This window comes from Pongo pygmaeus, chromosome X, assembly GCF_028885625.2.
Source record: "Pongo pygmaeus isolate AG05252 chromosome X, NHGRI_mPonPyg2-v2.0_pri, whole genome shotgun sequence".
NCBI classification, from domain to species: Eukaryota; Metazoa; Chordata; class Mammalia; order Primates; family Hominidae; genus Pongo; species Pongo pygmaeus.
Genome location: NC_072396.2, coordinates 157,046,411 through 157,070,302, shown reverse-complemented (window position 1 = coordinate 157,070,302; position 23,892 = coordinate 157,046,411). Strand labels below are relative to the sequence as shown.

The 23,892-nt window shown below is 41.5% G+C and overlaps 1 protein-coding gene across 3 annotated transcripts in view; it reads left to right on the top strand.

Moving 5' to 3' along the window:
* GABRA3 (gamma-aminobutyric acid type A receptor subunit alpha3) overlaps nucleotides 1-13,641 on the top strand; it is a 288,046-nt gene extending 274,405 nt beyond the window's left edge. Inside the window, exon 10 of one of the 3 annotated variants that reach the window (XM_054472831.2) lies at nucleotides 11,310-13,641. In XM_054472831.2, coding sequence (XP_054328806.1) covers nucleotides 11,310-11,645 — 336 coding nt within the window. In that variant the 3' untranslated portion in view covers nucleotides 11,646-13,641. The remainder of the gene's footprint in view (nucleotides 1-11,309) is intronic. The other 2 variants (XM_054472832.1, XM_054472830.2) reach the window with 2 other exon arrangements.
* The last annotated feature ends 10,251 nt before the right edge of the window (nucleotides 13,642-23,892 follow it).

The window sequence follows — 23,892 nt, the reverse complement described above, 5'->3', positions numbered from 1 at the left end:
TTACATATGTGAAATAAATCATTATTTATCATGAAAAGACAATTGGTAGTAAGCAAAACTGGTAGCAGTATAAATATATTGTATAAAAGTATAGAAATAACTATTAGAAGTATTACTATCACCTAAGAGAATTAAAAATAAATACCTACAAGGGGTTGGACAATAGGTTTGGGTGCATTGGGGTAAGGGTTTCTTGATTTTCTTTTCTTTTTTTTTTTAATGCTTTTCGTTTATTTGCCAATTTAAAATATTTTTACATATTAACAAGTGATAATGGTTATGGCACACCATGCCACAGACAGTTTGACAATTATATGACTTTTCATACCTTAAGAATCAACATTAGTTTCTAAACTAATGTCGGTTAGGAAAATATTGTTTTCCTATACAACTTTCTCTGGTTCCATTTATTAGAGCTTAATTTTTATAGAAGAATACTCATAACTGTGTTGTATTTCCACTATTTAGTTTAAATATATATTTTAGAATATTTATTACTTAAATGATAATTAGAAATATGTTATTTGTAGATTTTTTTAAACTTTTTATTTGGAAATAATTTCTTTCTTTTTTTTTAGCTGTACTTTTTAAAATTTAATTTAATTTTATTATTATTATACTTTAAGTTCTAGGGTACATGTGCACAATGTGCAGGTTAGTTACATATGTATACATGTGCCATGCTGGTGTGCTGCACTCATTAACTCGTCATTTAGCATTAGGTATATCTCCTAATGCTATCCCTCCCCCCTCCCCCCACCCCACAACAGTCCCCAGAGTGTGATGTTCCCCTTCCTGTGTCCATGTGTTCTCATAAAACTATCGCAAGAACAAAAAACCAAACACCGCATATGCTCACTCACAGGTGGGAATTGAACAATGGGTTTCTTGATTTTCATAAGTTTTCAACTTCAATTTTTTAAACTATGTCCATTACTACTTTAAGTTAGTCAACATTAAAAATAATAAAAACAAATTTAAATGAAAAAACAAATCTCAACGTTTAAAAAGAAGAAAATTATTCTTAGAACCATTTATAAAATTTGTATAACTTCTTGTATAAATTTTGCAAAAAATAGTAATGCTTGGACTCTCTTTTTTTATTTTCAAATGCTCTAGAATAAAATTTTATCTTTTTTACATTGGAGAAAACATTCACATTCTCTTCAAATCTAGGAAAAGCTTAGTTTCTTGTCCTTAATGGCTTTTAAGTCTATGAGTCATTCCTGCAATTGTAGCCACAAATCAAATCACCCCTTGGTATTTCTTTGTTGGGTAAGTAACATTCAATATGGGTTAAGTTTTACTCATAAACTGGTGGTCTTCCTACCTTCGTCTGCAGTAGGTATAAGTGGCCTAGCAGTAATCATAGTCTCGATTGAAACACACACATGCACACACACGCACACACGGCAATTATTTCTGGAATACCTGTGGTATGCAAAACTAAACTACATGGTCTCAGCACTCAGGAGCTGATGGTCTAAGAAAAGTAAGGCATATATCCATATATATACATACACACATATACAGACATAGCACTGATATAGGACCAAGTGCTGAGTGTCACAGGAGAGATAAATCCAAAATACTTCCTCTCTATTTTGTTCTGTTTACCTTACTGAGTACTTGACTGTTTCCTAAAAAATCTACTGCCCTTGCAAGTGGAAGCCACTCCTCCATTCCCTCCTGCTGCTTCCAGGCCACTGTTTACTCCTTTACTTCATGCAAAAAGTTTCGTCCTTTGATGTTCACTTCATCTGGCTTTATCACTCTATTTTTCTTCATCTTGCTCAACTTACCAACATTATTGTATTCTCTCTGTGTTCATTTCATATGTAGGATTTCTACAACCAGTTCACTTTATTTGCAACTGCCCCAAGTTCTCTCTTTGTTTTTCAATTGGATGACTCATCTGACATCATAAACTGGAATTGAGCCTATTAAATGAGGTCTGGATTGTCCCATTTACCAGGCACTGCTACTGTTTCCAGCACTAGGTGAAGGTTTCAGAAATGAACCAATCTAACTGCCTGTATATTTGTTCTAGTGTTTTGTTTTTGTTTTTTGTATTTTTTTTTCAGAAAAACAGTGACAGTAAGTCAGCTAATTGTGCTAGTATTTTTGAAACTGTTACTTGACATCAGAAGAGTTTTGTAATGAAATTTGTGGACACATGAGGCCGTATGTTCCATAGGGCTCGCCTCTATGTCATCCTTGGTCAATACCCAAATTGTAGTTTCTCTATGGTTATTTATCCTCCCCTCACTTCTTATCCTTATCCTCTTCTGTGGTTTTTTCTTGACTTATCCTCCTACTCCTCATAAACTGTACCTCACTTCCCTCAGGAACTCCTGTTCATGGGAAGATAAAACATTCTGCCCCAGCAGCTTCTTCATTGAATGACCCGTCCACCTCCTGTTTTAACTGATATGTGATTCTCAGCTGAGACTTCCTTCCAACTGCCTTCCTGCTTGGCAGAAGCTGTTAATCTGATTCCCATTTTCCAGAAGTGTAGTTTACATCGTCTTAATCCCCAGTACTGCTTTCAGACCATTACTCTCTCACTCTCTTATATTAAAGATGTCTTCTTTGAAGTGTCACCTCCTCACTTGGATTCTCATACATCAGGATTTCCTGTTTTTCTTGTTCATCCTTGGTATTTTCTTTTCACTATCCTTGTCTTCTTTCCAGCACTAAACGTTAGAGCATTTCAGGACAGATCAGTCAGATCTGCAGGCCAGTCAGCAGTCAGATCTCTTTTTTATTTTCTGAATCTGTACTCACTTCTCAAGCGACCTCATTCAATCCCAAGACATTGAATCAATGTCCATCTAGAGGCGAACAACTTCCAAATATGTATCTCTAGCCCAAACCTTTCCCCTAAGCTGCAGACTGATATGGAATCATCAAGGAGGCCACTATGGGATGAGTGAGTGGAGTGAATGAAAATTCAAAAAAGATGGTAAGAGGTACCATCACAGATCTAAGGACAAGATCCTGTAAGGTTTTGAGCACCATCGTAAGAATAATGGAATTTGATCTAAATGTAGTGGGAAGCCATTAAACTATTTGGAGCAGAATATACGTACAGCATGATATATGTAACTGTGTACATCTCTATTGGGATTATATTCCTATTGGGATGTCTGATAAAAATGTAATTCTTATATCCAAACACAACTCCTCATCTTCCCCCTAAACCTGCTCTTCTTCAAGTCTTCCCAGCACAGCCAATAATGTCACTATTCTTCCAGGTGCTCAAGCCAAAAACCTGGAATCCATTCTTAATTCTTTTATTTTTCTTACCCGCCCCCCACTCTGCTCTTAGACAACCCAAACCGAACTCATCAGCAACTCCTCTACATTCACAATGTAACTAGAATCTGTCTACTTGTCTCCGTATCTAACATTCAACACACCACACCTCTCACTAGCCTCATTAGGACTAACGTCCTAATTTTAGTCCTCTACTTTCATGCCTACACATCTATTCGCTGCCCAATAGTAGGGAAGATCAATTAAAATAGTCAATTATAAAAATTCTGCTCCAAATAGTTTAATGGCTTCCCACTACATTTAGATCAAATTCCATTATTCTCACGATGGTGCTCAAAACCTTACAGGATCTTGTCCTTAGATCTGTGATGGTATCTCTTACCATCTTTTTTGAATTTTCATTCACTCCACTCACTCATCCCATAGTGGCCTCTTTGATGATTCCATTTATTTATTTATTTATTTATTTATTTTTGAGATGGAAACTCACTCTGTCACCCAGGCTGGAGTACAGTGGCGCAATCTCGGCTCACTGCAACCTCCATCTCCTGGGTTCAAGAGATTCTCCTGCCTCAGCCTCCTGAGCAGCTGGGACTATAGGCGTGTACCACCATGCTCGGCTAATTTTTTGTATTTTTAGTAGATACCGGGTTTCACCATGTTAGCCAGGATGGTCTCGATCTCCTGACCTCATGATCTGCCCTCCTTGGCCTCCCAAAGTGCTGGGATTACAGGCTTGAGCCACCGTGCCCAGCCTCCTTGATGATTCTTAATGAATCACTTTCATTCCAAGTCCACATACTTTGTCATTACCATTGTTTCTCTATGGAATGTTTATTGTTGAGATCTTTTCACAGCTTGCTTTCTTATTTTGTTCAGGTCTCTACTTACCTTCTCAGGCAGACCTTCTCTCACTAGCACTCATCATCTTTTTCTGCACTGCCCTGCTTTATATGCTTCCATGATAATTCTCACCTCCTGACGTTACATTGCTTTATGTATTTTTTTGCTTCTATGTTTATTACATGCCCCCCCCCCACACTGGAATGTGAACTCCTTTAGGGCAGGAGCTGTGTTTTACCATTTATTCCTGCACCTTGAGCACCTAGCACAGAAACTGTCACATTGTAGACACAGAAAATATTAAATAAATGGATGATTTCCTATGTTTTCCTTGCTTCTCTATCCAGCATAGGTCCCACAGTGTATCACTGCAGTCACTCACCAGTACTCTTGACCTCCCTAGTCACTTCAGTCCAAGTCCTCTATTTCTCTTGGGAAAAAAAAAATCCATTGTATTGATGGATTGGTGACATTTATGAGTGTATTTTTGAATTCTGCTGTTCCTTCAACCTATGCCTGCAGTTACTCTCTGTCCCTAATTAGTTCTGTCTTCTTTATCCTACAAAATCTAGTTTAAATTACCTAGGCATATCTAAAACTATCTGATCTTTGACAAACCTGAGAAAAACAAGCAATGGGGAAAGGATTCCCTATTTAATAAATGGTGCTGGGAAAACTGGCTAGCCATATGTAGAAAGCTGAAACTGGATCCCTTCCTTACACCTTAGACAAAAATGAATTCAAGATGGATTAAAGACTTAAATGTTAGACCTAAAACCACAAAAACCCTAGAACAAAACCTAGGCAATACCATTCAGGACATAGGCATGGGCAAGGACTTCATGTCTAAAACACCAAAAGCAATGGCAACAAAAGCCAAAATCGACAAATGGGATCTAATTAAACTAAAGAGCTTCTGCACAGCAAAAGAAACTACCATCAGAGTGAACAGGCAACCTACAGAATGGGAGAAAAATTTTGCAACCTACTCATCTGACAAAGAGGTAATACCCAGAATCTACAATGAACTCCAACAAATTTACAAGAAAAACACAAACAACCCCATCAAAAAGTGAGCAAAGGATATGAACAGACACTTCTCAAAAGAAGACATTTATGCAGCCAAAAAACACATGAAAAAATGCTCATCATCACTGGCCATCAGAGAAATGCAAATCAAAACCACAATGAGATACCATCTCACACCAATTAGGATGGCGATCATTAAGAAGTCAGGAAACAACAGGTGCTGGAGAGGATGTGGAGAAATAGGAACACTTTTACACTGTTGGTGGGACTGTAAACTAGTTCAACCATTGTGGAAGTCAGTGTGGCGATTCCTCAGGGATCTAGAACTAGAAATACCATTTGACCCAGCCATCCCATTACTGGGTATATACCCAAAGGATTATAAATCATGCTGCTATAAAGACACATGCACACGTATGTTTACTGCGGCACTATTCACAATAGCAAAGACTTGGAACCAAGCCAAATGTCCAACAATGAAAGACTGGAATAAGAAAATGTGGCACATATACACCATGGAATACTATGCAGCCATAAAAAGTGATGAGTTCATGTCCTTTGAAGAGACATGGATGAAGCTGGAAACCATCGTTCTGAGCAAACTATCACAAGGACAAAAAACCAAACACCGCATGTTCTCACTCATAGGTGGGAATTAGAACAATGAGAACACATGGACACAGGAAGGGGAACATCACACACTGGGGACTGTTGTAGGGTGGGGGGAGGGGGGAGGGCTAGCATTAGGAGATATACCTAATGCTAAATGACGAGTTATTGGGTGCAGCACACCAACATGGCACATGTATACATATGTAACTAACCTGCACGTTGTGCACATGTACCCTAAAACTTAAAGTATAATAATAATAAAAATAAATAAATAAATAAATAAATTAGCCAGGCGTGGTGGCTCATGCCTATAATCCCAGCACTTTTGGAGGCTGAGAATTGAGTACAGATTCAGAAAAAAACACCTGAGGTCAGGAGTTCGAGACCAGCCTGACCAAATGGAGAAACTCCCTTCTCTACTAAAAATACAAAATTAGCCTGGGGAGGGGGGCGGCGGTGGCATATGCCTGTAATCCCAGCTACTCAGGAGGTTGAGGCAAGAGAATAGCTTGAACCCGGGAGGCAGAGATTGCAGTGAGCCGAGATCACGCCATTGCACTCCAGCCTGGGCAACAAGAGCAAAACTCCGTCTCAAAAAATATATATATAGATATATATTCTAGTTTAAATCTTTACTATTTATTTAACCTTCCTCATGGGGAATGTAGAAGCCATTGTACGAGATTTCCCTTAACCTACTGTGCTCCTTTCTCTCCACCAAAATATAGATAGTATCTAATCTCATCCATTCTTTCCTTCTCAGCTGTGATCTGGACCTGAGAAATTCCACACTTATGCTCTAGATAACCCCCACCCCCCCCCACCGCCTTTACAGGAAAATGGTGCAAGTGATTATTTTTCTTCCATCTGCATTTTCTGTCCTTTCCATTGACTTACCTGACAATTCCAAATTCTTCCTTCTCTTGAACTCCCTTGATTTCATTATTTATGCCCCTCTGAATGTTTCTAATTTGTGCTTTCTCCCGTATATTTTAATTCACTCTTATTTTAATTAACCTTCCTCACTAAACTAGATTTCCTGAGGGCAGGGTCTCTGATTTAATCATATATGTAGACATATATATGTGTGTGTGTGTGTGTGTGTGTGTGTGTGTGTGTGTGTGTGTACACATAGTGGTAAATATATATAACCTTAATCAATTTGAATTGTGTAGTTCAGTCCTATTAAATACATTCACATTCCTGTGCAGTCTCCTGAACCCTTTTCGTCTTGCAAAACTGGAACTCTGTATTCATTAAACAACAACTCCCCATTCCTTTCTGCCCTAGCCCCGGCACCCACCATTCTACTTTCTGTCTCTATGAATTTGCTACTCTAGATATGTCATAGAAGTGAAATCACACAACAGTTATCCTTTTGTGACTGGCTTATTTCACTTAGCAACCTCAAGATTCATGTCTGTTGTAGTATATATCAGAATTTCCTTCCTTTGTGAGGTTGAATAATTGTGAATGGAATGAATTCATTGTGTGTATATACCACATTTTGTTTATTGTTCTCTCAACGGACACTTGGGTTGCTTCCACCATTTGGCTATTGGGAATAATGAAGCTATGAACATGGGTGTGTAAATAACTCTTTGAGACCCTGCTTATAATTTGGGGATATATACTCAGAAGTGGAACTGCTGAAGCATATAGTGATTCTATTTGTAAGTTTTTGAGGAACCATCACAACATTTTCCATAGTGGTTGCACCATTTTACATTCCCAATAGTGCACAAGGGTTTCAATTTCTCCACATCCTTGCCAACACTTGATATTTTCTGGAGTTTTTTGGTAGTACCCATCGTAATGTGAGGTGGGGTCTCATGGCTTTGATTTGCATTTCTGATTAGTGATGTTTACCATCTTTTCATGTGATTGTTGGCCTTTTGTAAATCTTTTTTGGAGATATGTCTACTCAAGTCCTTTACCCATTTTTAAATTGAGTTGTTTGGGTTTTTGTTGTTGGTTTTATTCATCTTTGAGTCCCACATAGCATATATTCCATTGTTTTGCCCCACTTCTGGAAACGGGCTCAGAAAAGCTGAGCACCTGCAAGGAGGTTGACACAGAGGCACTGGACCATGTAAGTATATACTCTGAGGTTCTAGTTGAGCTTCACCTTTAGAGACAATTGACAGGAGTATCATCGGAGGAAGACTCTTGAGTGGGACATGCATTTCTCTATAAAAGTTTTCATTGCCTCATCACAAAACCCACATGAAATAGATTTTTAGAAGGAAAGGCGTTCTTGTTCTGGATTCGAACTCCTTGGGAAATTTGGAGAAGTCAATTTCCACTTTTTGGTTAGGAAATTGCCCTAGGCTGAACTTTGGAGACATGCTATTTATGCAGCAAAGGTCAAGACTCAGGGGAAACAAACGATAAATCATATTGATAATCTTCAGTGGTGGGTATTTTTTCATTCAGTAAACATCCATCATTTGCCTAAGAGCCAGATACTCGGCTAGGGAGTAGGAATATTCTGACAATTCGGTCAAAGTTAAGTCATCTCAGTCTGTATCTATCAAGGAGAATTACTGGAAAACTAGGTGTAGAAATGGGTAAATATTACCATTAATCTATGGGTCATTTTCCTATTTTCTTGACACTCAAATTTGGCTTTGATTTCCTTCTTTAATGATTTAGGTAAAAAATTGTAGTGGCTGATTAAAATGTGTCATGTTGAAAATGGTGGAAGAAATTAAAAGGTAATTTTCCCTTACTACTTAAAAAATCTGTGATTAACTTGATTGCTACTTCTCCCCATCTATAGAACATAAAGTGCCTATGGAGCTAAAAAAAAAAGTATTCATTGTTCAGAATCATTGTTTCAGAGACTTAGTCATAGCCAGTTTATAAGATGGCTAAGTGGAGTAACATATATAAAAGCTTCTAGAAAAGTCAGGGCAATATTTTCTTTCCTTTCTTTTTTCTTTTCTTTCTTTCCTATAATTTTTGGTCCTACCCATGAAAAAAGAGTTCACGAAGCAAATTAATAAGCAAGTTTGCAAACAAGTAAAGCACCCTTTTATTTAATGGCAAAGACATTTAGCAGCAGGACTCTATTCACACAATGAATTTGCTAATTATAAATGAGTCCCATGTAGTATTTAAATAATTTACAAGGTTTTTAGAAACCTTAGAGTTCTGTCCCCCTTCCACTTGTAACAATGTGATTGCAATCCCCAGGGAGAAAGAATATTGCTTTCAAAACATCCTATTAGTCAGACTGTTCAATTTACGTAAACCAACATCCTCTCATCTGTCGCACTTCCCGTCCATGACTGAAAACACTGAGGCCAAAATAAGCAGACAAAGCAAGAGAGCGTAGCATATAAGGCCTTTGAAGGTCTTGCTGCTGCCTGTTTTACACAGCCTCAGTTTCTGCAATTCTTTGCCGTGCACACTGTGGCCCAGCTACAGTAAACTTCTTGTCAACTCAAAAAACAGTGCCCTTGGCCAGGTGTCGTGGCTTGCACTTGTAATCCCAGTGACTTTGGAAGCCAAGGTGGGAGGATCACCTGAAGCCAGGAGTACAAGACCAGCCTGGACAACATAGTGAGACGTCATCTCTAAATTAAAAAAAAAAAAAAAATAGCTGGGCATGGTGGCACATGCCTGTAGTCCCAGCTACTCAGGAGCCTGAGGCGGGAGAGTCACTTGAGCCCAGGAGTTCAAGACTATAGTGGGCTATGTTTACACCAAGGCCCACTAGCCCAGGTGACAGAGCAAGACCCATGTCCCTAAAATAAATAAATAAAGTGTCCTTGGCCTATGTACTGGCCTTTGCCGCATGCTCATCTGATGAGCTCCTGCTCATCTTTTGTGACCCAGACCATAAACTTCATTGCCTTCTCTGAGCCACCTTTTCCAATGCCTGCAGGTACTTTGTCCCTCCTTTGACTGATTTCCCATAGTACTTGGCCCAGATCTTTGAGAAGTCTGATCACATTCAATGGCAATCATGTGCTTAAAAGGCTTTCTCCCACACCCGAGTGTGAGCTCCTGGAAGACAGGGACTCATGTTTGACCCTTTCCATTTATCTCTAAGTACCTAGCATAGTTCTTGGCCCAGTATGCATTCAGCAAATATTGGGCAAAAGTTATTAGGATCACTATAGTAAATGGCAGTGAGGTCTAAAGGAGAAAAAATAAGAATGATGGGGACTCTGAAGTTAAGAAGAAAGGATATATGAAGAGATTAGGAGACAGGGGTCAGCAAGAGAGGATGGAAATAGAGAAACACATGAAGAAAGCAAGTAGGAAGTGAAGGAATAAAGAAGTGAAGCCTGGGTTCTGGGAAGCAAAGTAACATCAAGAATGGACTCATGAGGTATGTGAAATTAGGGCATTTCTGAAGCTCAACTCTACCCACTTTTCCCTAGAGCCAAACTGGGATGGAAGAAAAGGCCAGAGTGAGGAATGAGGCAACAAACCATCTATAGACTATGAGCTAAGCCACCGCATTTGGCCTGGGGCTGGGGCTGGGGCTGGCCTCCTCCTGTGGCCTCTCCTGTTCTTCAGCTTCTCAATTCGTATCCAGGCCTAAGCACTGTCTCCTCTTCTCTCTTCTGCATCAGGGGAGGCCCAGTGAGGCTCTCTGTATACACAAGTTCATATATATGAGAGCAAATTGGCATGTGTGTGTGCTTGCTTCCCACTGGGTGTTTGAGTTTCTTTCACTCTTAAAAATAAGCCCAAAGGGAAGTGACATAGCAACTCCCCATCTACCTCTGCCTTTGCTATGTCAGAGAGTCTTTTACATAGCTCTGTGGAAAGCCTTGGCCTGCTCTTGAGCTTGCTGAACAGTTACACTGCATGAAGGGTGGGATGCCGTTGTAATGACGCATGTCAACATGCCATGGTATGTATTGTCTTTATGACAAAATGAGTTTTCAGACTCACCAAGCTCTCTTCCTCACAGGAGATGTGCCACTTGATGGTCACGGCCTTCTGGAGTTCTTTCTTGGGTAACCAAAAAGTGTCTGGGGCCTATAGAAAGCAGCACAGTGTAGCCCTAGATAAAAATCTCTTACCCAGATTGCAAGTTAGGCTCTGCCACTTAGTCTGAGGCTGAGTTTTCTCATCTGTCAAATGGGAGTAATCTCATCCACCTACCTCATAGGGGTTGCTCTGAGTATCAAATCGCATGGTATATAAGATTCCACATGTGACCAACATTCCACAGTTTATTGGCGATTTCTGGCTCCATTCTCTCATCTGATCCTCTCAACAATCCTGAAAATTATTTTGATCCTCATTTTACAGATGAAGAAACTGAGGCATGAAGAGGAAAAGTGACTTAGCCAAAGCGACATAGCTAGTGAGCCAGGATGATGCACGTTTTCTCTTCTCATACTCATCTTCAGTTATTCCTTGACACAAACCTGGTTACTAGTGCTATTGGCTACATGGCCCCTGTTTCTTAACTTCCCTCATGGCTCCTCCCCCCTGCAGCCGCTGAAGGTTCTCTGTGTAATGAATTAATGAGCTTTGCTTTTTTCTCCCTTTCTCCCCCTCTTTTTCCTGGCCTCTAGAAGAAAACACCAGCAGCCCCAGCAAAGAAAACCAGCGCCACCTTCAACATCGTGGGGACCACCTATCCCATCAACCTGGCCAAGGACACTGAATTTTCCACCATCTCCAAGGGTGCTGCTCCCAGTGCCTCCTCAACCCCAACAATCATTGCTTCACCCAAGGCCACCTACGTGCAGGACAGCCCGACTGAGACCAAGACCTACAACAGTGTCAGCAAGGTTGACAAAATTTCCCGCATCATCTTTCCTGTGCTCTTTGCCATATTCAATCTGGTCTATTGGGCCACATATGTCAACCGGGAGTCAGCTATCAAGGGCATGATCCGCAAACAGTAGATAGTGGTGGCAGTGCAGCAACCAGAGCACTGTATACCCCGTGAAGCATCCAGGCACCCAAACCCCGGGGCTCCCCTTCATGTATTTCAGGATTCTTCTTTTTACCCCTCTACCAAGCTGTGACTCTCAATTCATATTTATGAATCTCTATGAAAAAAATAACTACAGAAAAATTACTTGTCCCTCCAATATTGCTCAGTATAACCCCATCAAAGCCAAACACTGCCATTTGTCCAGTTGCTCATCTTAGTCTGCCAATCTCCCGTAGCTGAGGGCACTGCATGTATTTTATTGCACTCTGCCCACTGCAAAAAGAACAAGAGATTCTACTCTCTATAGTGGAAGCCTTGGCTGTTTGAGAGGCCCAGAACAAGGAGAATTGTTGACTGGCCATCTAGATCAGATGACTCTAACTTACTAGGCAGCCAGGTTAGGCTTGGCCATGTGATCCTGCGTGCCACCTCCCCTGCCTTCAGCAAGGCCTACTAGGCATAAGTACTGATAGCAAAGGTGGGAGCCAGTTCTACACCCCCAACTCATTTCTTGGTTTGGAAATTAGTGGGGACAATTGGTACTAACCACCGTCTACCATGTATGGCCAAAATAAATAGAACTAGCTCTGCCAGCCTGGCACCAAGATGGCTGGTGCCCTGCCATGTCCAGCCCCTCAGGAAAATAGTCCCCTCTTTGGTACATCTCTCCTCCAGAAAATCTTCTTCCCCCACTGCCTTTGACACCCTTGTAGCCAACTGAGCACTACTTAATTTGGACTCATTACCACCTGTAAACTTTTCAGGAAAAAATGATCAAGTATTTTTTATTTAAATCAAAAAGTTGCAAGTAGAAACAAAGTGATCTAGATTTTAAAAAAACCATTTTTTAAAAATATGGGCGAGATAGAAAAGTCACCTCCCTGCCAAGGCAAGTAGCCTATACTGGATTGGGTAAGAGGTTTGGAGTGGATGGTAGTTGAGGATTGAAGTCTGGCTCAAAAGAGAAGGCTACTGGCAGATGAAAGTCAAATTCTTCCTTCCATACACTCCACATTCCACACCCTGGCCCAGGCACTTTTCTCCCACCATGTCGGGAACCTCTGGTCCTCTGTTGATGCCGATTCTATGAGGGGTGAATTGGAAATGCATACAAATAAATATCTCTAGTCAATATTGAGTCAACTAGATCATTAACTTTATTGCCAATTTTATAATATATTATTTAGAGGCCATTTGTTCTTAATCTTAATGTGAGTAAAAGACACAGGCATAAATATGCAATTTTTATAAGTTAGATAAACTGAATCCCAGAAGTTTGAATGATTTGCCTAGGCTCCTTACAAGTGTCTTTAATAAAGAGCTATCATGCGCCCCTTTCCAAAGGCCAAAATAAAGGACTGAGAAGCCAGGTCCACCATGACCTCAGAATCAGCACAATCTCAGCGGGCCTTCTGGGTCACTAGTGGAACTTGGTTGGGCACCAAAAAGGTTTTTAGAAAGTCACAATGTGTCACCCAAGAAGATCACTTTTAATAGTCTCGGCCCAAGAGAATGAGACTGTTTATGATGGCAGCCCCAGCCACTTTGGCTCTGAATACCTGCACTAGTCCAGAGTATCCTAGAAGCCCAGGGTAAAGCCACAGGGGGCACCACAAGCAGATTCTCCCTGCCCACCGGCTGAACAAAGCTCCTAAGGGGTGTATCATTAGCTGCTGGTTGCCTTTTCATCCATCCTTTCCCCGTCCCCTGCTTCCTTGCCATTGCTGGGATAATGCATGCCAGTCCCATTATTCCTAAGACTGTGTCTGTAGGTAAATTCATGACTAGAAGAGTGTAGTCTTGTGGATATGTGGGGATACGGGGGGTGGGAGGGAGGGGCTGTTAATGGTTGTCTTAAGGAACTTAGAATGGAAGCCTGATCTTTGCCTCTGTGTAGAAATTGTGTTTCCAAATGCTTTGGTGCAATGTTTAGCTGCTGTTTATTAAACCCTTTCTGAATTGTACTTGGTCTGCAGAACTTTCTTTGGTCACTCTTTGCCTAACACAGACAGTACTATGTTTTTGGCTTTCACCCCCAATCTCATGCCACCATTACTTTCTGCTTCTTAACAACCATTGGAAAAAGATGGAAGAAAGGTACCCCCAGAGCAAGAAATGCATTACAATGATCCAAAGTGAAACTCGTGTGAAAACATAGCTTTGATTGACTCGAGGGTCTCATTATCCAATGTGAAATATTGTGAAAAAGCTGTATTGCTTCTTTGGCTAAATTCACAATTCACCCACTCCCAGGAAATAGAGAAATGTATTTTCATTGTAATTCTAAAGGATTTCTCTTTTCCATGGCTTACTATTTTCCCTTTGGCAACAGTTCCCTTAGGCAATAGTTACTAGGCAAATTGAGAGTAAGTATTTTATTGATTGAGCCATGTGTTGGGAAATGGATGATGACCCTTATTTCTTACAGAGTTAGAAGAAATTTGGGAAATGATCTCATGAGATCTGCTTGAGGAAATCACCAGCTCCTAAGGGATGGGAAAAATCTTGGGAGAGCATGTCAAATCCCATACAATTTTTTATTATCCAAAATAAAAGCAAGGACTTGCACCACCTGACACTCAATGAACGTTCCAGCTCTGATGAATGTCCTACTGCTGCAGCAATCCCACTGTCCCTGGGCAGTTCCATCACACCCCCAGAACAACCATGCGATGGACAGGGGGCAGCCTGTTTCGTAAAATTGCCTGATACCAATATTTAAGTGTTGCTGTTTCCTTCAAAACCTTCTGAAACTACTTTGCCTTTGAAAACTATTCTCTTAGTCTTACGGGAAAGCTCAAGCTGTGCCCATCAGCAAATGTATTGCTGAGCTCTCCTAGAGTTTGAAACCCTGCCACAGGCTGGGACTGGTATTCTTGGACTTCAGTATTTATGGTATTCAGAGCATGACAGAGATATCCCCAGCAGTTCATTGAGGGTGCCAGTCTAGAGGCTGTTGGAAGAGTGGCACATAGTAGGCATTCAGTAAATATTTATTGAATAAATGAATGTGAATCTGGACCACAGCTACATGCAGGAGGGTTTCTTCATGGCAGTGTTGGAGAGGAGGCTAGCCAAATCATGATGCATGGAGACTAATAGAAACAAACAAATGCAAAGTGCAGCCTTGTAAAGTAGTACTAATAAATGTGCTCTATTTTAAGCCACTTTAAATAGCTTCTCCCTAATGAAATAGCTGTTTGCTCCTATGGGCTTTTAAATTTGGGGATTCATTTAATGATCTATAAGTTCCTTGTACTAGAGTACTGAAGGCAGGAGAGGAAGGCATGACTGAGCACCAGACCCATCTGAAAGCTTCAAGCACAGCCCACTGGCCTATCCAGGATGCCTCTGTGTTATGACACCCTTCAGAGGGCTACCCAGGCCTTGAATCTTTGCAAGAGGTCCAGCAGGAGACGGAACTAGGAAGGGGAAAGTAAGAGGAAGGAACCAATTGGGAGAAATTCTGTTAAAGGTGCCCTAGAATTGGAAGCAGAGGCAGGGATCTCTCCTTTCCCGCTTCAACAGCTTTTAAATACACAAACTCCCTTTAGCCTGAGAACATTCATCATGTGACCACCTGTTGAAATGAGGCCCGAAGTCCCTGCCCTTGTTGACGGGAAAGGTGCCTTCTGGGGCCTCCCGCCTTTCCTTTTCTTGGTTTTTAGTTGTATATATTTAAGGTGTACAACATGATATTTTGATAAACATATACATAGTGAAAAAAATACTGTAGTCAATTCTATGTATTCAACTATAAGGGGGGTTGTTTTTTAGGTTTTTGTTGTTGTTGTTTTCAGATTCTACATATAAGTGAGATCATGCAGTATTTGTCTTTCTGTGCCTGGCTTATTTCACTTAGCATGATGTCTTCCAGTTTCATCCATGCTGTTGAAATGGCAAGGGAAACCTAGACCTGTTCTATTTTCCTTCTGCCTCAGCTCCAACAATTTGATATAATGGGAAAAGCACTGAGAAAAATGGACACCTGGATTTCAGCCAGGGTTCAATCCCATCATAATTGCTAGGTAATGTTGGGCAAGTCCCTCCCCTGAGCTGAGACTTAGTTTTCCCCATTAGTAAAACCAGATTTTGATCACAGCCAAGTCAACAGAGTACCCAGCAGCTACCCTTAAGCTTTACCACATCCTGCCCCTCCCCACTGATTGTGCTGTTGCCCTCACACCAGCCCATTCCAGGAACGCAACCCCATCTTTTGGTTCCCTGTTACACAACTTGGAAGAGTTGGCAACTTCAAAGGAATTTGATCATACACCAAGTAAGGACAACTAGGAGACTAAACCTGAAAATACAAGGGTCAAACTCTCAGGTCTAACAGTGATCTCCCCAGCCTCCCCACCCCATCTCACACTCAGATCCTTGCCCTCAGTTCCATGTGGCAGGGTCTCCCTTGATGCGACACAGGATCATTAGTGGCCCAACTCCAGTTCTAGCATGGGAAAAGTTGAATCCTAAATTGAGGAGATTAAGGGGGTGCTGGTGCCAGGAAGGGGGCCCACAGGCAAGCTGAGAGCAAAGAGCAGAAACAAAACAGACATTCCCCCCTTTGTTTTTTTTTTTTTCCTCCAAAGTTTCAGCTCAGGGAAGAACAGAAATTCTTAGACGGGAGCTCCCTAGACTTATGACAAACAGACTGAGCTCTTGGGATCTACATTCACAACCTCTCCCTTCTCTGCTATCACTGGAAAAAATGGTCTCCCTTCTGTCTAAGGCCCAGCCTCTCCTTTTGTTCTTCATCTCTGCTCCTCTCTTCTCAAAGAATTCTAATTTTGTTATCTGCTCTCAGTGAAGCTGTTCTTGCTGAGTCACCACTGCCCTTGTTACTAAAACCTAAAGGCAGTTTTCAGTTATCTTACTTTACCTGTCAGCGTTTGACACTGTTGAAAACTATTTTATTCTTGAAAATGCCTCTTTCTGGTTTCCATAGCACCACAGTCTCCTGATATCCCTGCTTTTTTTCTCTGCTACCTTTCCATTTCTCATGTTTTTCCTTTTCAATTTCTCTCATCCCTTAAAGGCTGGGGTTCCCTCCAGTGTCTTCCCTGTTCTCTTTTCACTCTCCACACTCTCACTGAGTGCTCTCATCTGTCCTAATGGCTTCAGTTAGCACATATTACCATTAACTTTTGTTGGGTAACAAATTATCCCAAAATAAAACAACCACATTTATTGTACCGATAGGACAGTGCACCACAGGGATGGCCTGTCTCTGATCCATGATGCCTAGGGTCATAGATGGGAAGACTCAAACAAGTAGAAGGTGACTTAATTGACTAGAACATCTGGGGATGGAGGATATGCTTCCCAGCTCCGTGTGAAAAGGGATGCATTCTGTAGTAAGATGTAGGAGTATTAGTTGCCTAGCTCCAGTCTTATTCAGTAGGACAAAATTTGAGTCTTAAACTGAGAAGATAAAGGAGGTTCTGAGTTCCACATTGGGGGATAGGGGCTTTCACTCACATGTCTGGCAGCTTGGCTCTGAGTGTTGAAGGACAGGTTCATCTGGAACTGTTGACTGGAGCTTCTATACATGGCCTCTCCTTGTGGCTTCTCATAGCGTGGCTTTTGGGTTCTCATAAGAAACATCTCCAGAGGGATGTATAAGCATCCAAAGATAACCAAATGGAAGCTGCATGGCTTTTATTGGCCCAGCTTGGAAAGTCATGCAGCATGCCTAAGGCCAGTGCAGAGTCAAGAGGAAGGGTGGATAGGGTCAAAGACTTTGCAGATGTGTGTAAAATCTGCTATTCAAGAGGCTGAGGAGGAAGGATCCGTTGAGCCCAGGCCTTTGAGGCTGCAGTGAGCTATGATTGTGCCACTGTACTTCAGCCTGGGACAGATGATGACTCCATCTATAAAAATAAATAAATAAATAGATAATAATTTAAAACTCCACCACATCTCCTTTGTGCTGATGACTGCCAAATGAATACCTCTAGCTTAGTTCTTTCACATCAAATTTTTTGACAAGTTCAAAACAGTACTCTTGATTCTTCCACCCTCACAGTTCTTCCCTTGGTTATTATTTTGTCAATAAATCAGAACGTCACTCACCCAGATGCTCAGGCCAAAACCCTATGAGGTATTCTTAGCCTCTCTCTCCCATCTTCACATCTAGTACATCTGAAAATCTTGAAAGCTCAGCCTCCAACTTAAATCCCATATTAGCCCTACTTCTACTACCTGTACCCCAGTCCAAGGCTCCATCATAATCTCTCACCTGGAACACTACAGAGCTATCCTTTTAAATAGTAAACCAGATCATATCACTTGCCTGTTGAACACACTCCAATGGCATGCTGCACATAGACTAAAATTCAAACTCTAGCCTTCACCTTCAAAGTTTTGTGTGACATGGTCTTGTTCACTCCTCAGCCTCCTGTTTTCACAATGCCTGTCTCTCACTCACATTTCATCAACCATATCAACTGCACATCAAGTCCCAATATAACTTATGGACTTTATGCAGGGTGTTTCCTCAGTCTAGCAAGTTCATTTTCTCCTTGCCTTCACTGGCTGACTTCTGCTCACCCGCAAGCTCTCACCTGAAAAGTCACATCTCTCAGGCCTGTGTCCTTCCAGACTGGATGCTTTGCCATGTTGTGTGCTTCTATTACACTCTGTATTGCTCTCACTACCCCAACACTCACCATGTTTTATTGCAGTCTTGCACTAGACTAAGAACCATGAGGGAGAGCTGTCCTTGTACACAAGTGTAGGATCAAAACCAGAGTCTAAACTTAGCAAATACTTATTGAATAAAATAACTTCTGAGTTGGGCTTCAAAAGATGATTCAGAATTTATCAAGCAAGAAAGATATGGGTATTCCAGACAGGATGCACAAAGGCCCAGAAGTGAGATAAATCTTAATGAGGTATACAGCAAAACATATTTGTCCTAACTATCCAGACATTCTACCCATTAGGGTGGATGATGAATATAATGGTTCTGGACTTAAAAGGTGGTACAAGGGACACAACATGTTATATACGTGAGAACCTGGCTGCATGCCATCATTTTGATGACTTATCTGAAAAGGTTGGCTTTGACAAGTTCAGAAAGGTGCTAGCAACACATGTGAGCTGCTTTGGGGAAAGCCACTTGCTGGCCCTTACGATTGGCGTCTCCATTCCAAGCCAACATCCTGTAGACTCAGAGTCTTAGAGTTTCCCTTCCTTGAAGCCTCTCTTCACCCTTGCCAACCAGCAAACACATCCTCATTCAGATCACTGAAGGGTCAAATAAAATGCACAAAGGTGCATGAAGGGTAATAACAACACTGCTAGGTCTTTTGCAGGCTGCTAGGTTTTATTGTAGCCTCAGAATAACAGAATAGCACTAAAAGCTGCACAAGGCTGGAGGCTTGACTCTGCATTCCAGCAAATGAAATTTTATACCTGCATATGTCATGTTGGGTAACAGCTCTAGGGTATTCATACACTTCGAGCTGGGCCTCCTTTCTGAAATACAGATCTAGCCTAGAATCATACTGATCATCTCCCTGCCTCTTGATAGGAAGAAATCTAGGAAAGTTTAATGAATTCTTACTGGCAAAGTGGAGAGCTAGTGAACTCCCAGTAGAACTAGTACTAGTGAAGTCCAAGGTCTCCTTAGTCACCACATTCCCTCCATGCTGTAGTCAGAAGAAGCTGCTACTGACCCTGAAGCTGTCTACTTTCTTCAAACAACATCCATGCTGAGCTGGTGTGCTATGATGAGCCAAATTTTCCAGGCTTCAATGACACTAGCAGAACTCCTCCACATTACCAACTCCCATGGTAAATGGGATATGTTGCCCGAGGTTGGTCTTCTGGTCTGTGGTTACCTCAGCTGGTAATCAGTTCTAGGCACTTTGGTTTTAGGGCATGGTCACACTGCAATCCCTTTCAAGAAGCCATGATGATAGATGCAGCAGAGCCTAGATCTTGGGCAGGTGGCCATTTCCTCTTGTAAGTACTAATATGTGGCCATGTAAGAGGCTTGGATCAGGAATGGTCTCTGTCAAAACCCATGACAAAAATAAGATACCAACATGATCATGGGAAAAAGCTTGTGGTGGTTGGAGCAAATGTGAATGGTAAAAAGACACAGGCACAGGGAGGCAAGAATACTGAGTTCTAATCTGGGATATACCACTGTCTCAGCTGTGTGAACTTGGGCAAGTCATTTAACCTCTATGTAACATAGCATAATAATAAAACTTTCCCAGGGATGACTACAAAGATTAAATGAACTATTGCACATGAAAGATGGTTGCAATCTTTAATTGCCACTTATATTGTATTAGTCTGTTTTCACACTGCTGATAAAGACATACCTGAGTCTGGATAATTCATAAAGAAAAGGAGGAGGCCTAATGGACTCACAGTTGCATATGGCTGGGGAGGCCTCACAGTCATGGTGGAAGGCAAAAGGCACATCTTACACGGCAGGCAAGAAAGAATGAGAGCCAAGCGAAAGGCGAAACCCCTTATAAAACCATCAGATCTCATGAGAATTATTCACTACCATGAGAACAGTATGATTCAATTATCTCCCACTGGGTCCCTCCCACAACACGTGGGAATTATGGGAGCTACAATTCAAGATGAGATTGGGGTGGGGACACAACAAAACCATATTACGTATGTAGGAGATACATCTAATCCCAACACTGTTCCTGACTTGAAATAGGCCCTCCACATCTCTAGGTCTCAGATAGTCACCTGTGTAATGAGGATCTTGAGCTATGTGACCTTTAAGGGCCCTTCTGGGCTTGATATTCCAGGATTCTAGCCAAATTTATCAGAAATGAAGTCAATTATGTCTATGTACAAGGTATTCTGAAATGGTTTTTATTGTTTACATGAAGGAAATGTTGTGATGTGCATTTTGGATGCAAATAGCAGCAAAGTATATACTGGGGGGAGGGAAATCCAATGCTCCCGAAGTTCCAAAGTCCCAGTACTTGACAGGATAAATACTGACTGCCGTGCACATATTTATCTTTTGAGCTGCAATCAGATCAGAGCAAAGTGTAAGGTAGAATAACAATTCTCAACACAATTATATGCTTTCTGAATATGGGTTGATAATTTATGATTTTTCTTTATTTTGAAAATTTAAAAAATCATCTTGATTGTTCCCTGGAAATCAAATAGCTTCCTGGGAAAATGTCTGCTCTTGAGAAAGGAGGGATACTGGTGGACAGAGCAGATATTATGTATTAAACTCCTGACATATACTCGGCTTTTGAGTTTCCTTCTTTCCACCTTTCTCATTATTTCTCCACATTTGGATACCAGCACAGTGCTTAGTACATAGTAGAAGGCTCAGGAAATGATTGTTGAGTGAAGAAATGAATATGATGGAGACCAGTTTCTCAAAATCCTCACCCAGAACAACTTGTAAGTTGGAAGAGTCACACGGGAACTTAGGGCCAAATTAAGTAAATGAAGGGATAGTGATAGCAACAATACTAACACTGAGAACTGTCATTCACTGAGTGCTTCCTGGGTGCCAGTTGCTGTGTTAAGCACTGACAACAACTCTTTGAATTGGATATGGTTGTTTGCCAGATGCCAGCCTGCTCCTGTTTTGCTTCATGTAATAAATGGAAAGGGACTCATTCACTTGCAGATATTTATTGAAAACCTCCTTGGCATGGGTGTCAGTCCTGTGCTAAGTGATGGGGGTTCTGCAGCAAAGGCAAGCATGGAGTGTGCTCTAAGGAGGGTATAATCTAGTGTCAGAGAGACAGGAAAAGAATCATGAAAAGGTTGAATGTCAGAGTCTGGGGGAGCATGGATGGGGGCCCTTGACTAGCCTGAGACACTCAGGGAAGAGCTTTCTGGAAAAACTAGCATCTAACCTGTGACTTGAACTGAATAGGTGGCTTGTCCTAATCAAGAGTGGGGTGAGGACAAGGAGGAAAGTCAGAGACAGAGAGAGAGAACAGCAGAAGTAATCTAGCCAAAGGAATATTGTGTACAAAGAGTAAGGCTACAGATACTGAGTAGTTAATTATGGTTAGAGGGGAGACAGAAAAGGGAAGGAGGCTATTAGATGAAGCTGGGAAGGAAGGCAGAGACAGGTAATGTGCAAAGGCTTCTGTAAAGGTTGGGGAATGCTTTTAGACCTTACCTTCAAAGCAACGGACAGACACTAAAAGATGTTAAGCAAGAGTGTGGAGGAGTAATGATAATGGTGGCATGGTGAGGTCATGACTGGGCCCAAGTTCTGTGTTAGACAAGGAGATGCTCTGGCTTCAATGACAGAATGGAATAAGAAGGGAAGCATGGGCACACAAGTCCAGTGTAATCATCTGCTTATGACATGATGAACCCTGAATTATACAGTGGAACCGGGAGTGAAGCAGAGGGCATGACCTGAGAGAGATTTAGAAGCTGAAATCATTGACACATAAAGACTAATTAGATATTTGTCCTGAAGAAAAGGAGGCATCAAAGATGACAGCAAAGAAGGCATCTGACTTGAGTGACTGGGTAATGTGGGTAATGTTTCTGAACATGGGTAAGAAACACTGGAGGAGAAGCAAGTTTGAGTGGAAGATGATGAACTCAGCACCAGACATATGAAGATGGAGGTGTCTATGGGTCACGATTGGTGGAGGTGTGCTGGAGGCAATTGTATATCATGGTCTGTAGGTCAAGGTCTGGATCTCAGGGTCTGGAGGCCTGAACTCAAGAAAACAATATGGGATCAAGACTTTGTCAGTGTAGTAAAGGTTGTAATTGAAACCTTAGGACCTCCTTATGTCTCCTGCCCCTGCCCAACACCCCCAGCCATGGGAAGGAGTGCAGAATGAGAAGAGAATGTGGCCCAGATACTCTGAAGAGGAGCAGATGCACTTAAGAGGTGGGCCTGGGACAAGCAGCCAGCAAGGGAGACTGACAATGAGCAGCCAGACAAGCACAAGGAAGACCAGGAGGAGCCTCCGTTATGAACGGAGGCTGAGGGAAGAAAGATAGGATTTCTAGAAGGATATAGGAGTGGGCATGTTCAGTGACATCAGCTGCTGCTGCTGATTTTAGAAAGGACAAGGACTGAACATATCTTCTTTAGATTTATGGACAAGAGCCTTTGGTGAAGTTCATGAGAGTGCTCTCTGTGGGGTAATAGAGGCAGGAGTCAAATGGGTTGATAAGTGAGGGAGAAGAGAAGAAAGGTAGTGGACAGAAAGGACTCCTTTAGGACATTCTGCAGAAAGGAAAACAATAAATACACAGTTGTAGCTGGAGGGAATGTGGGGTTAAGAAAGGTTGTGATAAGTTACTTTATTTTTATGTGGGAGAAACGTTAGAAAGTGTATAGGCTGAGGAGAAGAAACAAATAGAAAAAGATAAGAGGAGGAGGAGAAGGGAGTGAGAGAATAAGAAAGGATTGAGAGAAAGAAAGATAGAAGGAGGGAGGGAGGGAGGGAAACAGAGACCAGTGAAGTGGAGGTGAGATAGGGTACTGGGCTCAGAGGGCAAGATACAAGAATGACTATCAATCAGAAATTTGTTGAGAGTTTGGTGCCCAGAATCCTTCTTGTGGTAGGCAGAATAATGGTACCCCCAAATATGTTTATATCACAATCATCAGAATCTGTGAATATATGATTTTACATGGTAGAGGAATTAAGGTTGCTAATCAGTTGACCTTAAAATAGGGAGGTTACTTGGAATTATTCATGTGAGCCCATGTAATCACACATGAACCAGTGTAATCACACGTGAGCCAGTGCAATCACACGTGAGCCAGTGTAATCACACGTGAGCCCGTGTAATCACACGTGAGCCCGTGTAATCACACGTGAGCCCGTGTAATCACACGTGAGCCAGTGTAATCACACGTGAGCCAGGATAATCACACGTGAGCCAGTGTAATCACACGTGAGCCAGGATAATCACAAGGATCCTTATGAGTGAAAGAGGAAGGCAAAAATGAAAACCATAGAGATCACAGCCTGAGAAGGACTTAGCTCCACACTGTTGGCTTTTAAGATGGGGAAAAGGGGCCAGGAGCCAAAGGATGCAGGTACACATTGAAAGCTGCAAAGGGCAAGGAAATGGATTATCCCATAGGGCCTGCAGAAGGATCACAGCCCAGTGACACTCATTTTGGACTTCTGACCTCCAGAACTCTAAGATAATAAATTTGTGTTTTTTTTAAGTAACTACATTTGTAGTAATTTGTTATAGTATTCATA